Source organism: Oryza glaberrima, chromosome 1 (assembly GCF_000147395.1).
Source record: "Oryza glaberrima chromosome 1, OglaRS2, whole genome shotgun sequence".
Taxonomy (NCBI): Eukaryota; Viridiplantae; Streptophyta; class Magnoliopsida; order Poales; family Poaceae; genus Oryza; species Oryza glaberrima.
Window position 1 is genome coordinate 9469926 of NC_068326.1, and position 15969 is coordinate 9485894.

General features: G+C 44.4%; 2 protein-coding genes across 3 annotated transcripts; one reads left to right on the forward strand and one right to left on the reverse strand.

The window, feature by feature from the left end:
* Window positions 1–8496: 8496 nt before the first annotated feature.
* On the reverse strand, window positions 8497–10187 carry LOC127760396 (uncharacterized). 2 transcript variants are annotated; one of them, XM_052284650.1, is made up of 2 exons: window positions 9603–10187; window positions 8497–9368 (listed from the first exon to the last, which is right to left on the reverse strand). In XM_052284650.1, exons 1-2 carry the CDS (start codon window positions 9849–9851, stop codon window positions 9186–9188), a joined length of 432 nt encoding a protein of 143 aa, XP_052140610.1. In that variant the 5' UTR covers window positions 9852–10187; the 3' UTR covers window positions 8497–9185. The 2 variants fall into 2 exon arrangements, with proteins under 2 accessions (XP_052140610.1, XP_052140609.1); XM_052284649.1 differs by having other exon boundaries at window positions 9597–10186.
* Window positions 10188–12091: 1904 nt separating this feature from the next.
* LOC127760395 (protoporphyrinogen oxidase, chloroplastic) lies at window positions 12092–15636 on the forward strand. The gene is made up of 9 exons (XM_052284648.1): window positions 12092–12527; window positions 12617–12802; window positions 12884–12968; window positions 13043–13190; window positions 13265–13345; window positions 13772–13943; window positions 14505–14664; window positions 14797–14900; window positions 15100–15636. Exons 1-9 carry the CDS (start codon window positions 12153–12155, stop codon window positions 15397–15399), a joined length of 1611 nt encoding a protein of 536 aa, XP_052140608.1. The 5' UTR covers window positions 12092–12152; the 3' UTR covers window positions 15400–15636.
* The last annotated feature ends 333 nt before the right edge of the window (window positions 15637–15969 follow it).

Consider the following 15969-nt stretch of genomic DNA (forward strand, 5'->3'; position numbering starts at 1 on the left):
GTCATTATTGTTTTTTTAAAAAATATGTGTGTAGAATGCCATAAATGTCGCCAGGGATCAAAATACACGGCAAAAACGTTCACAGTAATTTAAGTTTTCCAACTTGAGTTTGGCACCGACCCAAACAGACACTATAAAAAAAACAATTTTTCCGGACGGACCAAAAGTGATTTTCGCGTACGGAAACTAATTAAACAAAGATGTAACTAACCAAAATGTTATACTGTATAACAAGAGCCACACACATCTATCCTGATATCCTACAGGAATCATGTGGCTTCGAAACTGCAGACCATGAAAACCCTTACACATTTATATGTAGCTAGGTGTCATCCACATCATCCCTGTTGATTCTCAAAGCAGAAAGAGCATGCGTGGACACTGCAGAACTCCTCACCTTTTTGGGAGAGATGTACATTAAAGAGATAGCATTGCTAAGGGATGACTTGGCAACGAGAGGCCTCAACAAGTCCAGCTGCCCAAGAAGAAGGCCAAGATCGATCCCATCCCATGTAGTCCAAGCAGCGGTAACTAGCTCGCTAGGTAGTCTAGAGTAGAGCAAAATCGCTTCGTTTTCTCGTGCAAGCGACGTCGATCGCCCCGAATAAAGGTAGCGGAGAGGGAGAGAATGCCGGAGCTCGACGGCGACGCGCGTTTCTCTCGATACAGCCAATGGGCGGTGTCGGCAACAGGGCGAGCTGAGCGGACATGGACCGGATCGATGTGGAGGCCGACGGCGAGCTAGCGGTGACGAGTATATACGTACACCGGCGAGCGAGGTGGCACGGCGCACGCGCGGCGCGTGGAACTTCACGTGCGCGCGCGTATATGCGCGCCGGCCCGGGGTCCCCCACCACCACCACCACCACCCCCCCCCCCCCCCCCCCCCCCCGGCGCCGCGCGATGGCGACGGCGACGCGCGCGCGGGTCCTTTCGCGTGCTCGATATCGCTAGACAAAAGAACGACGGCGACGCGCGACGCGGGGCGCGCACTGGTACGCCGGTGCCGTCGCCGTCGCTGGAGCTTCTGCCCGGAAGAATAATATATGGACTTTGGCCGCGATCGATCGATCGATCGCGGCTAGCCTAGCCGCCGGCCGGGTGCGCGCGCGGGGCGTTCTGAATTGAACAAGCTAAGCTGGGATCGCGACGCGCGGTGTGTGCTCGCTTGCTAGCTCTGAGAATTACCTGTCGTTGTGCGAATCGCGCGCGCGCAACTTGCCGTCGTCGATCGCTAGCTCTGAAAATTATACCTGTCGTTGTGCGAATCGCGCGCAACTTGGCGTCGTCGATCGCTTGCTCGATCGATCGACAGCATGCAGGTTCTCCGGGAGGGATGATCACTGTCTACCACAGTTCTCTGGAGTCTGGACTCTCTGGAATTATTGCTTGGGTGAACACGGAGACGAAGTTTTCAGAGGAGAGAAAAATGGAAATGCCTGGATGCTGACCTTCTCTTGATGAACGCGGAAACAAAAACGTAAAGATCAATCTCTTGTTTTCTTTTCTTTTTTTTTTTTACCGATTGATAAATATGTACGCTCAAAGAGATAAAAGCTAGTGACAGATTTTCCGGCACAGTTCCATTTCAGCGGTTGGAGCAAGTGGCCGCTGGACTCATCGGAGAAGACAAATATCCTACATAATTAATTAAGTGTCGCTTGTTATACATTTAAAATTAGATTTACTTAAATTTGTAAGAGACTTCCATGTAGAAAATAATCATATCGTTTATTAATATTTAAAAAACCGTGCACATGATAATCTAGTAGCCAATAGCTAAAATGAACAAAACTTTAGTAGAGATCAGAGTCATATATACATCAACGACTACACCACTGTCTTGTTATGCAGGTGTGCTTCTCCACGAAAATCAATCGTTGAAACGGATGAACAATAAACAGAGGCCTTGTTTAGTTCACACCAAACTTCCCTTCAACTTCTAACTTTCCATCACATCACGTCACATTCAAAACTTTTCTACACACATAAACTCCTAACTTTTTTTTCAAACTATCAATTTTTCCCAAACTTTTCTCTAATTTTAGAAACTAAACATAAACACAGCCAGAGAGGGATTGAAATAAGTCTTAATTCTAGCCTTTCCATTCTTGCTTGTTAGATGCTTCTAGGGGACCTCACTCAGTATATATAGAGAGAACATATTCCACGAGATGTGCACGATCCCACACTCCACAGGCCGTACGCGCACTACAGCACTAGTGCTGCTGGTAACCAAATAGTACAGGACAGACACGACCAGTCGACGACGAGCTATACGGAACAGAACAGATTCTAAGCTAGGGTTGTTGTCACATGCCCACGGCCAAATTCGTGGCCCGGTATAACGTTCCACCTCCATCCGGCTTAACTAAGCTGCATTGTAGTAGCGGATAGGAAGAAAAACTCGGCTTGTTTTCTGCACGCACGTTTCTCCGGGTGGTAAACAGTATGTTTTTTTAAAAAAAATCATGTACGTTGTAGGAAAATTGCTTATAAAAAATCATATTGATCTATTTTTAAAATCAAAATAATCAATACTTAATTAGTCAGAAGCTAATAGTTCATCTCAATTTACGCATCTTCTACATTTCTCATTTCCCCTCCCATCAAAAACACCCTAAAGCTAATCCCATTAATATACTTATATAGTTGGTACCCATTAATATGTCACATCATCGTCTATTAGTAATTACTATTTTAAAGCATCTTAAATCTCATACAAACAAAAGGCACATTATCTACAATATTATAACATAAAATTCAACATATAAGTATGTCAAATGATCTTCCACGCATCATTTTCATAATATTTTAACCCTCATCGTTCTTATATTAACTAACATATACTAGTCATTCATACAACCCGCAGCAAAACAATATATATCTAAACCAAGACACCTGATTATTTAGCCCACTTAATTGAACTTGATCATTGACAGATTCATGGGTGGAGCTTTCGTGAGTCGCGTGTATATATGTACTTTGATTTTGATGTGAGGATTGCTTTGGTTGGTGACCTTATCTGTGAGCCCTCAGCTTTTGGGGGCGGGGATCCTTTCAGGATACAGGTATATGAGTGTCCATTTTCAGAGGAGATTGTGTGGATAAAATGTGTGAATGCAACGGAACGTGTGGCTAAATAGCCTTTTTCTCTGGAAGCATCAGAGATGTGAGGGTAGAGTTGTAAGTGTATATATATATGAGTCTACCCATTGGCTTAGGATTCAAATCATGTTGGTACCTACGATTACACACATGGCATATTTCGGTGTAATGTTAATAGATATTTAGTAAGGCTTGGGATTTGCCCTGACCTCCATTTCTTTAAACATGTGTTAAAAGAGCCACACTAACTATAAAAAACGATTTTTTTTCCCAACACATTGTTTTTATTTTTGCAGGCGGAGCACTTTAGACCTCACGTGTAAAAATTGATTTTCGCAGACAGGACTAAAGAGGCCCAACTGCAAATATAAGCGTGCTATTAAATTCAGAACAAGAGCCAACCATGGCTAAGTCCTCCATCTCTCTTCCCTCGGCTCTCTCTACTCCATCTCCCAAGTGAGCAGGCTCTCCTACATCCTCATCTCCTGCCCTAACACCTCCCTCTCCTCGGTCTAATTCCTCCTCCGTTCTCGCTCATCATCGCACCCAGACTTCCTCCTCCACTCCCACCCATCGCCACCATTGTCGACCACGCCCGCAACTAGCGGGCCCCTAGGAGACTAAAGGATCTCCACCGTGATGGCAACGGCAATAACAACCACAACCGATACCATGATGGCAACGGCGTGGTGCATTCACCACCGCTGGGCCTCAAGCATGCTGGATCTACCGTCACCGGCCTCGAGAGTGCAGATCAGGCATCAAGCGTGCGGGTCTGCCGGCGCCGCGGGCCTCGGGAGCGGTGGATCCGTCGCTGTTGGGCCTCATGAGTGTGGATCATCCGCTGCCGGGCCTCGAGAAGCTCTCTCTTGTCGTCGCGACCATCCTCATCGCTGTGGGAAGCTCTCAGCCGTCATCGTCGTCAAGGCCATCCTTGCTGAGGCGTTGCGTTGCTTTAACTTCTTCCCCAAGACGCTGACCAAAGACACTGCAGAGGGTACAACTCCAACGCTGGGATGCCAATGACGATGTCCTTTGCTGAAATTTTTGTGATTTAGACAAACCTATTTTGAATCTGTGAGGGTGGAATTGCATAGTGAATTATGTTAATTAGAGGATATTTGGATCTACATTCTTTTATGCCAGAAATTGCTTTTGCATTTGGGCCACTTAACTGTTCCACCTGTGAAAAATCATATTTTTCACATACGGGGCTTTTAGGGTGGTAGCTTGCAAAATTCAATTTTCACAGGCGGGTGAAGGTTCTCCTTGTCCGCTTTGCAGGTGTTGAAAGACGTTAAGTGCCGATTTCCAATTACCTCAACAAATAAAAGGAGAACTAACTTTTCTTATACGTATTTTAATTACAAATAATTTAGTTCCACTTGTTTTGGAGAAATACTATGGATGTAGGGATTATACAATAAAAGTGAAGAGAAATAAATCGGCATGCAAAGGAACACACCTCCAGCGAATCATGTGAGAGCACACGGATTGAAGGGCACACAAGTCAGACATCTGCAATGCACCACCTTAGGGGCCCACATGGCAACCTCTAGAGAAAGGCGGTGGAGAGAGGTGGAGCCCAAGGGTGACTGAACCCTGGTTTGGTTGAACCGCCATCGTTGCCTCTCATCTCCACCTTCCATGTGGACATCACTAATTACCTCCTAATGACAGTTGTGGGAGTTATCGACCTAATCAACTGTCATAAGTAGGCTATAAAAAGGAGATCACCTCTTCAGTTCACAACACACACTTAAGAAGCAACCTGTCTATTCTACATTTGTATTACTCTCTAGTTTAGTGGAGTTTAGGCTTAGAACAGTTCTTCGGTTTCCTAGACTTCTCGAAGATTTGGGTATGTCTTTAGTATTATACTCATATTGTAAGACTATGAACTCAATAATAGAATTATCTTTTTTATTTAATTGTGTTCGTATTTCATATACTGCTTTATCATATATATGGTCAGTAGTTTATACCTCTTTCATAAACTATGCACGTTTAGGCTAGTTGATCTATGCTACAGCGTCGATCCAATGATCTTAGTGGATTGCACTAGTTCTAACTTTTGTCCATTCAAAAAGTGAGAGTCCCAGAGGAATTAGTGACATTATTTAGCAATGTAAGCATGGTGCGTAGATTGATTAAATGCCATGCACCACAGAAAGTAAGGTAGATGAGAGGTGGTGGTGACAACCATGTTAATTTGTCCTTTGTATTCCACACATTTGGGTATGACATAAGAGTTCATAAAGTGGTATAACCACGCTGGCCGACCAATATGGAGTGGTCTCTTGGTAGTGCCTAGATACATAGAACCATAGCTATCTCCTTTGTCTCTCTTCACTAGATAGTAGATTTATTGAGATGATTCTTCTGTGTATCACACTACCCAATTATTATTATTATTATTATTATTATTATTATTATTATTATTATTATTATTATTATTATTATTATTATTATTATTATTATTATTTAACCCTGATAGACTATTATATATTAAATATAGCGTGATTACGAATATATCAACTTATTTTTTACACTGTCGTCTTCCCTGCAGGGAAAAACAAATACTATACTCATGAAACACTCCGGGTGAAATGCTACAAACGTATATATGCGCTTATGGATTTATCCGTGACCATATCAAATATCAACAGTATGCCCTAAATAGCAGGCGGAGCGTTTAACCATAAAAAATCATTTTTCTAGTAGTACTCTTTGCCATGCGTGGGCACACATGTAGTATATAGTGGTCCGTCTATGCATCTACCGTGCAATCAATAAAAGTAGTCTTTGACTCTTATTGTTAGAATAAGCTTAGAGCGCTTGTTAGGCCTTGTTTAGTTGGGAAAATTTTTTGGTTTGGTTATCACATCGGATTTACGGACACACATTTAAAGTATTAAACGTAGTCTAATAACAAAACAAATTACAGATTCCACCAGGAAACTGTGAGATGAATTTATTTAGCCTAATTAATCTATCATTAGCAAATGTTTACTGTAGCACCACATTGTCAAATCATTGCGCAATTAGGCTTAAAAGATTTGTCTCGCAATTTACACGCAATCTGTGTAATTGGTTTCTTTTTCTACATTTAATACTCCATGCATGTGTTCAAACATTCGATGTGACAACGTGAAAATTTTTGTTTTGGAAACTGAACAGGGCCTTAATTCTCCCAAGTGATATCTTGCATCATTATTTCTGGACTTGATACGCAGAATAATGTTTAATACTATACTCTCCAATTCCCATCACTGCATGAAAACAGTGCTCGATCGTGAACCATGCAATGTTTATCCTTAACGATCTAAGTCACATTATTGTTGAAACCAACTGAACATCAAAACAAGTTGTACCTCCTTAAGAAGATATCATCACATTTTTTTTACCTAATCATCTATTACATTGTAGAGAAGCTTATTAGAAGTACACATCCCATTCACTCTAAGTTCTCAAATTACTACTTTAGCAGGAGAGAAAAAAGAAAGAAAGATGGACTAAGTTATAACTGTGTAGATTGATAGCTATATGTATAGGAAATACTATTATACTTTTAGAGATAGAGGCATAATATTATATAAAATATTTATTATTATACTTCAGACATGGTAAACAAAGCACCCAATTTATCGTGAAAATATGAAATTAGCACAGTAATCGAAAAAGAGAGATTCGCACCTTCAATTATAATACAAAAAATAGAGTAGATTGATATATAGGAATACATAATAATATAAGGATTTGTTAAATTTCATTTTCTTAAAAATTTGTAAATTTGAAGCTACCTAAAATTGCACACCGAACAATATAGAGCTATATACTTTATCCTTCCAGAAATATAAACAATTCTAAATTGTTTAGCAAATATTAATGTTGGGGAAATAGGCTTTGATGCCTCTCGTTAAATGACCCAGAATGGGGGTATGACGATAGTTAGGGATATGATAGGAAGAAATTTTAACAAGGTATGATCGATTGGACAAGCAAGTAATATTGTGAAGTACTTATATTTGTGAACATAGTGAGTACTAAAATATCACTACACAATGCCACCAGAAAATCCGACTAGTTTCATTTACTTGCACGTGACTTGAAAACTCAAATTACTCAAATAAATTTTGCATCCATCTATAGGTCGAGTTTCATTTGCTTCCCTCAACAGTAGAACCTGATATAAAGCATCCTTCAACTTTTAAAACCAATGCAAATTGATTCCCTTGATTTTATTGAAAACAATTTCATCTAACGTGATATCTATATGACGTGTTAAACCTGTCCTCATCTGATATGACACATATATAACCATCTAATAAAAAATTGATGTGCCTTCTCTTCTCTTCGATCTTCCCTCTCTCTCCCCTTCTCATATCTCCTCTTCTCCACGACGGCCTTCACTTGGGACGGTGCAGCAGGAACCTTTGTGAGTAGGGGTGAAAACGGTATGGAAACTTTCCGGATTCTGGACCTATTTTCGAAAACAGAATTTGTCGGTCCGAATTTTTTCGGAATTTTTCGGAAACGGAAACGAATTCGGAAAATATTTCTCAGAAACAGAAACGAAAATGATAAGAGTAGCTTCCGTCGGAACTCGGAATCGATCGGAAACTTTCCGGAAATTTTCTCGGAATTTCCAGAAATTTTGTGACTGAAATACCCTGGATTCTTTTTTTAAGAAATGAATAGTGAATACCATGGTATTTGGCTGTTATTTTTTTTAAAAAATATTTGTTATGCAAATCTGAAGTTACATAAGAATATTTTTTTCATGCATTGAGATTTATCTACAACATTACTCTCTTAAACATAGATAATTTATTTTATAGATTGTGTTTTGTGATGTACTGTTAAGACTTAACAATTGGACTTATATGATTGTGTTTTATGATGAATTGTTGACTGTTTGAAACTTGAGAATTGGATTTATCAGTTTGAGGGGGTTTTTTACTCTGATAAATTTTCGTTACCGTATTCACGCCGGTTCATTTTCGCTCCGTTTTCGGTTTCGATAATATTCTATTTCATTTTCGTATCCGGGGTTTCCGATTCCGAAAAAAATATAAAAATGAAAATGATAAAGGTGGTTTCCATCCGTTTCCGTACCGTTTTCACCCCTACTTGTGAGTTGTGACACCCAAAAAAAAATGGAGGAGAAAAATAAAAAGAAAAGAGGGTTGCTTGAGCTGCTTAGCTCCTTGGGCCTGAACCAGTGTGCAGCAAGTTGGGCCTTAGCCTGGTTGGTAGCAAGTGTGCGTGCGTGCAGCTGCAGTAGCAGCCTAGCAGGCCGGCCGGTGGCTAGCAGCAGCAGCGAGCAGAGCAGCAGCAGTTCTGGAGCTCGGCACGCACCAGCTAGTACCATGTAAGTTTGGAGAGAAAGAGACAGCAGTAGTTTATAAGAATGCTCGAGCAACCCAGACTAAAGAGGTTACAAATCGAAACCGTGAATCCAGGACTAAAGATGATAGCGCCACGTGAATGACGCTATCATCTTTATTACCGGTTACCAACCAGGACTAAAGTTTTTTTCTTTTTTTTATTGTTTTATTTTGCTGCTTGCAACCAGAGATCAATACTGCCATGGGACCAAAATTCCACGGTCTTGTATAGTTCAGATGTGAAGATTTCTGGTTTTGGGTTTAGGATGTCATACAAACTCCACGTAAAGTTGAGAGACGGCTGGTGAACTTATTCCTTTTCCAAACGCAAATGATGGTCCAGCCCGGAAATGCCCAGTGCTAAGGATTAAGGAATAAGTGCATCTTAGGTCCCTTAACTTGTCAAGGAATCCGATTTTCGTCCATAAACCGGAAAATCAGATACAACCGGTATCTCAATTATCAAAACCAGTGCAGATAAGGTCCCTCGATGGTTTTAATGGCGGTTTTGGCTGACGTGGCGCCACTTAGTCTTCATCTTATGTGATATTGACGTGGCGCTTACGTGGCAATTCAAACCCGAAAAATAATAAACCTCATGGGACCCACATATCAGTTTCACATAAGAAAAACAGTAGGGCCCACATGGGCCCCACATGTCATTCTCAGTCCCCCTCTTCTTCCTCCTCATTCTCTCCCCATCTCCCTCTCTTCAACTCTCTCTCCCCTCTCCTCTCTAGCGACGGTGGGACGGCTCCGGCGGCTGTGGCCCTGGCTGCGGCGCCCGGCGGAGATGAGCTCGGCGTCGGTGCCCATGCCACCGCCTCCTCCATTGACCTCGCCGTCGCCGGTCTCCTCCAGTATACTCAACTGCATCAAGAGGTATATACTCTTTCTAAGAAAAGAATGGCAAGATAAAGAGCTGACATTGCAGAGTAACAACACTGCTACTCCAGTAAACACTGAGAGGCAGAGTGTACATGTAAACCAAACTCATTTTCCCATTCAACTGCTATTTGCCATGCTAATTACTAAATTGAGCACCGAAAGGATCAAAGAATTAATTAACCCGTCGCTGCCGCGGCTCCTGCAACCAACCTGCACCTTCGTGCTGGCGCCGGCGACCAAGAAGCACCCAGGCTTGCTCCCGAGCTCGAGCGAGACGGAGCCGGGCTTCCCATCGAGCCCCGGCACGACGTTGAACATGCCACCGCCTCCTCCATTGACCTCGCCGTCGCCGGCGACCTCCTGCCCAAAGGCCTGAGCTTGCCACGCTCCTTGTGGGCGGTGGCGAGCGCGTCGTGGAGGGCGGGGAGTGAGTCGGGCCGGCGACCTCCCGCCCAAATCCGCCATCTCCGCCCACCCCCGCGGCGGCGCCGACCACCACGTCGCCGGTCTCCTCCAAGAAGACGCCCGCCGCCGCGCCGACCACCCCCGCCACCCCGGCCCCCGCCGCGGCGCCCACCACCCCAGGTCCGGCCACCGCGCCACCCACCAAGTCCACCAAGGCACCCGGCCAAGGCCACCCCGCCGCCGGCCTCCTCATCCCCGCCGCGGCGCACGCCGAGCCACCGCCGCCGGAGCTCGCCCACCCGCCTCGCTCGCCTGCTCCGCCACCCACCCGCGCGTCCGCTGCCCGGGAAGAAGAAGAGAGAGAGAGAGGGGAAGACGTGAAGAAGTGAGGATGAAGAAGAGAGAAGGGAGAGGGAAGAAGGCAGTGCTGAGGCTGACATACGGGGCTCACGTGGGCCCCACCATTTAGAAATTACTCCCTCCGTTCCAAAATAAGTGCAGTTTTAGCACTGTTCATGTCCAACGTTTGACCGTTCGTCTTATTTGAAATTTTTTTATGATTACTACTTTTATTGTTATTAGATGATAAAACATGAATAGTACTTTATGTGTGAATGATTTTTTTAATATTTTTCATAAATTTTTCAAATAAGACGGATGGTCAAAACGATGAACACGGATATCTATGCCTGCACTTATTTTGGGACGGAGGTAGTATTTTTTTTATGAAGCTGACATGTGGGGACACGATTTTTATTATTTTTTCCGAGATATAATTCCCACGTAAGCACCACGTCAATACCACGTAGGATGGAGACCTAGTCAAACCAGCCACGTAGGCGCCATGTCAGTCAAAACCACCTTCCAAACCGTCGAGGGATCTCATTTACACCGGTTTTAATAGTTGAAGAACCGGTTGTATCTGGTTTTGGAGTTCGAGGACGAAAATCAGATTTGGTGTAAAATTAAGAGACCTCGGATGAACTTATTCCAAGGATTAAATAGGCTCAAGGTCCAATCGTCAAAATCCTAATGTGGGTAACAGGATAACTGGATAAGGCCCATTTGCCTAAACATAACCAGAAAAGAAATGTCCATTTTGATTCCCTTAAGGGTTGACCCTCAACTGTAATCTTGATCCAAACTATTAAAAACAAGCACAAATGTCTCCCTCTATGGTTTTGGGGGTGGTTTTTACTCACGTAACTCGTTGACCTAATCCAACCGACACAGTCAACATGAGTATTTTCTTTCTTTCTTTTTTTCTCATCCTCTCGGCTCTTGTTCTCTCCAACCAAAAAAAATTATTCAAAAGGAAGCAGGCAGGGCAGCACATTGTGAGGGAATCAGGCGGCAGCGCACAGTTCCCTTCCTTGGCACCCTCCTTTCCCTCATATGCAATGGACTCAGAAGGGCGGCTGCGGCGTATGCCGGTGGATCAGGTTCCGAGGGTGGATCCAGTGAGAGCAAAGGTGGTGGGGTGACCCAAGGATGCTGCTTCGCTCAAGTCCACATGTGCTTCGCCTCAAGGCCAGGATGCCGCCGCCCTGCTCGAGACTGGGCAGCTGACTTGAGACTAGGCCGTTGTCACGCGTCGGGGCCGCCCAGCCGCTGCTCCACCTTGGGTCACACTGTCACTCTGTCTCAAGGCTGGGCCATCGCCACTATGCTTGAGGCCGCACTACCGTCTCACCTCAAGGCCGGCACCCTGTCACTCCACCTCGAGGCTGCCTAGACACTATTTCGTTCCGCTGCTACGCCTTAGGGACACCCCACTGCCGCTCCACCTTGGGCTATGCCGTCGCTCTTTCTCCAAGGCGCGCTGCTACAACTCCGCCCTGAGTCTTCATGTGCCTGTGTGGAGAAAGGAGAGGGAAGAAAGAAAGAAAGGAGAAAGAAGTGGGAGGAATCACTAACATGTGAGCCCTGTATGCTGATTTGGTCAGTTGGATTAGGTCAACGAGCCATCCAAGAGAAAACAACCCTTAAAATCATTGAGAAAATCATTTTTAACTGTTTTAATAGTTAAGAGATGAAGATATCTTTTTTTTTTATAGAAAGAGATGAAGATATCTGATATCCAATATGATAGGAATCAGAAAACGTATATTTTTGAGGGAGTCAATGCGGACTTATTCCCACCAGAAACTGCAGCATATTGGACGGAGTGGTTCCTTCCGCGGTAGCTGCGCCCGCGCCCACGGGAATGCGATTCCCAGCCCATTCCACCCCCTTCCCATTCCGGTGGGCCATTCCGAATCCAACCAACCAACCAACCATCGAACCCGCACCCGCATCGTATCCACTCCTCTCCAGTCTCCCCGCCGCTCCGCATCCCGCAGCCGCTCGTCAGCGACGGACATGGCCGCCGCCGCCGCAGCCATGGCCACCGCCACCTCCGCCACGGCAGCGCCGCCGCTCCGCATTCGCGACGCCGCGAGGAGGAACCGCCGACGCGGCCACGTTCGCTGCGCCGTCGCCAGCGGCGCGGCCGAGGCGCCCGCGGCGCCCGGGGCGCGGGTGTCGGCGGACTGCGTCGTGGTGGGCGGCGGCATCAGCGGGCTCTGCACCGCGCAGGCGCTGGCCACAAAGCACGGCGTCGGCGACGTGCTCGTCACGGAGGCCCGCGCCCGCCCCGGCGGCAACATCACCACCGCCGAGCGCGCCGGCGAGGGCTACCTCTGGGAGGAGGGGCCCAACAGCTTTCAGCCTTCCGACCCCGTCCTCACCATGGCCGTACGTCTTCTTGCTCCCCTTCTCTTCTGATTCTCTCGCGGCGGAGACGACATGAATGGGAATGGTGGTGCATGGATTGGGGCGCGCAGGTGGACAGCGGGCTCAAGGACGATCTCGTGTTCGGGGACCCCAACGCGCCGCGGTTCGTGCTGTGGGAGGGGAAGCTAAGGCCGGTGCCGTCCAAGCCCGGCGACCTGCCGTTCTTCGACCTCATGAGCATCCCCGGCAAGCTCAGGGCCGGCCTTGGCGCGCTCGGCGTTCGACCGCCACCTCCAGTTTGTGTGCTCTCCCCGTTGTGCATTCTTGATTCACTTGTGAAATTCGATTGTGCTGAGCGTTTCCGGCGAAGGTTTCAGGGGCGTGAGGAGTCGGTGGAGGACTTCGTGCGGCGCAACCTCGGCGCGGAGGTCTTTGAGCGCCTCATTGAGCCTTTCTGCTCAGGTGTTTATTGTAGTGTGCAATTGCTGTTTTGTTTTTGATGATTCAGATAAGAATACGGTGATTTCGGTGCTTAGGTGTGTATGCTGGTGATCCTTCAAAGCTCAGTATGAAGGCTGCATTTGGGAAGGTGTGGAGGCTGGAGGATACTGGAGGTAGCATTATTGGTGGAACCATCAAAACAATCCAGGAGAGGGGGAAAAACCCCAAACCGCCGAGGGATCCGTGAGTGAGAAATTGCCTTCTTTGTTGGATTAATTGTCCATTGTGTTACACTGATATGCCTTCACCATTTTTAGCCGCCTTCCAACGCCAAAGGGGCAGACAGTTGCATCTTTCAGGAAGGGTCTGACTATGCTCCCGGATGCTATTACATCTAGGTTTGTTATCATTGTCTTTTGTAATTTACCTAGTTCTTCAACTATGGATATTAGGTGCTGTAGATTGTTCAGATAGATGCACATTGTACAACAATCTAGGTAGATTGATTGCTATGGCTTGTTGAATTAACTGTTTCACTTGCATCATTGCCTCAGCACAAATGAAGCATATGGATAGATTCTTCAATCATTTATCCCTCAATAACACAATTTTGACACCAGTGCTTCTCCTTTTTTTCATCCTGCTTCATCTGGCTATCCACAATATAATTAAGCATACAAAAGAGGCACTCTTTGATGGACAATTCATAGTGTTGTGGGTTAATATTCATTTGCATTCTTTGAGGGACAATTCGTTACACCCTAACATGAACTAGTAATGATTGGGGTGCTTAACCATTTGTTCTGCATTTCCTCCATTTTCAGGTTGGGTAGCAAAGTCAAACTTTCATGGAAGTTGACAAGCATTACAAAGTCAGACAACAAAGGATATGCATTAGTGTATGAAACACCAGAAGGGGTGGTCTCGGTGCAAGCTAAAACTGTTGTCATGACCATCCCATCATATGTTGCTAGTGATATCTTGCGGCCACTTTCAGTAAGTTATATATATTTAATTAACTTTCTGTTCCCAAAATACACTGCAGCACTTCATTGCTTCCTGAGGTCCTCGATTCATTTTTCGGTAGACAGGAAGTAGTATTCATTTGCACTTTTTAAGGGATTAATTCAACATATCCACTGGAAATATACATATCCTACACATCCTGTCAACATACTTGCTAAACAGCATTTTGTTTGAGTTGACTGGCATCTCAGCAGCCAATTACTATCTTTAGGGGACAAGCCACATTCTTAATAAATCCTGTCGGAAATCACTTTTTGATTTTTATAGATTTGTGTTGTCATAGAATTTGGCTTGGTGATCTACTTGGTAAGGTTAACTGATTCACAAGTTGGACAATTTCTTCACCAATCTAGCAGTATGTTTAAGTGTGTTGGTACTTAATTCTAAATGTCCTGCGCATGGTAACATATCATATGCAAAAATTCCCCAGTAACCAAAATTTATACTGTAAGTTTTAACTGTCTTTACACTGTTAATTTTAGACATACTTCTTCCTTGCTTGTTCATTGAACTTGTTTCCCCCTTCCACAGAGTGATGCAGCAGATGCTCTGTCAATATTCTATTATCCACCAGTTGCTGCTGTAACTGTTTCATATCCAAAAGAAGCAATTAGAAAAGAATGCTTAATTGACGGAGAGCTCCAGGGTTTCGGCCAGCTGCATCCGCGTAGTCAGAGAGTTGAGACTTTAGGTACTTATAGGAATTCAACCTTATTATTCTTCTAACATATAAATGAACTAATCTTTCTTGTCTGGTTTGCATTTATTGTGGATTAAGTTTGGTTATATTGTTCTTACAAGTTTGTGGTATTCTTTTGTATAGGAACAATATATAGCTCATCACTCTTTCCAAATCGTGCTCCAGCTGGAAGGGTGTTACTTCTGAACTACATAGGAGGTTCTACAAATACAGGGATTGTTTCCAAGGTATCGCTGTCAAGTTGTTTATTTTGCGACTATATGATTACAGTATCCTGTTTTTCAACTCCAGCTGCTGTTAGACTGTCATAATAAATCTGCTACTACATGTTTGCACACTATTTGACTGCATTTAAAAACTCAGATAGCCTATATTTTTAGTTGCCTGCTACTGGGTGTATTTCTAATGATCCCATCATGTTTGCAGACTGAAAGTGAGCTGGTAGAAGCAGTTGACCGTGACCTCAGGAAGATGCTGATAAATCCTAGAGCAGTGGACCCTTTGGTCCTTGGCGTCCGGGTATGGCCACAAGCCATACCACAGTTCCTCATTGGCCATCTTGATCATCTTGAGGCTGCAAAATCTGCCCTGGGCAAAGGTGGTTATGATGGATTGTTCCTCGGAGGGAACTATGTTGCAGGAGTTGCCCTGGGCCGATGCGTTGAAGGTGCATATGAGAGTGCCTCACAAATATCTGACTACTTGACCAAGTACGCCTACAAGTGATCAAAGTTGGCCTGCTCCTTTTGGCACATAGATGTGAGGCTTCTAGCAGCAAAAATTTCATGGGCATCTTTTTATCCTGATTCTAATTAGTTAGAATTTAGAATTCTAGAGGAATGTTCCATTTGCAGTTCATAATAGTTGTTCAGATTTCAGCCATTCAATTTGTGCAGCCATTTACTATATGTAGTATGATCTTGTAAGTACTACTAAGAACAAATCAATTATATTTTCCTGCAAGTGACATCTCAATCGTCAGCAAATTCAGTTACTAGTACTACTGTGTCATACAGGAACACATGAGAATGCAGCAATCTGTTTAGACTCTTCCCAGACATCCCCCACTATACCGTTTCAGTGTGATCTTTGTGAAAAGAAAAAGAATGCGACTATTGATACAGTATTTGACTACCTAGATTATTGTATACTAGTGTCAAGCTATATTCCACATGGCTCTTTTCTAAAACAACAATACAAATTGAAGTACAAGAGTACTTAAAATTTATATATCCCAAGGACCGTACCAAGCAGTGTTCTTAATTAATTTGAGACAACACGATCCTAGGAAGAACT

Excerpts from the sequence above, each read along its gene's own strand:
- LOC127760396 (XM_052284649.1), bottom strand. The coding sequence starts at position 9,851 with ATGGCGGATTTGGGCGGGAGGTCGCCGGCCCGACTCACTCCCCGCCCT. Across the intron at positions 9,369-9,596 it reads GCGCCAGCACGAAGGTGCAG|TTGAGTATACTGGAGGAGAC; the intron begins GTTGGTTGCAGG and ends CTCTTGATGCAG.
- LOC127760395 (XM_052284648.1), top strand. The coding sequence starts at position 12,153 with ATGGCCGCCGCCGCCGCAGCCATGGCCACCGCCACCTCCGCCACGGCA. Across the intron at positions 12,969-13,042 it reads CATTGAGCCTTTCTGCTCAG|GTGTGTATGCTGGTGATCCT; the intron begins GTGTTTATTGTA and ends TTCGGTGCTTAG. Across the intron at positions 14,665-14,796 it reads TCAGAGAGTTGAGACTTTAG|GAACAATATATAGCTCATCA; the intron begins GTACTTATAGGA and ends TCTTTTGTATAG.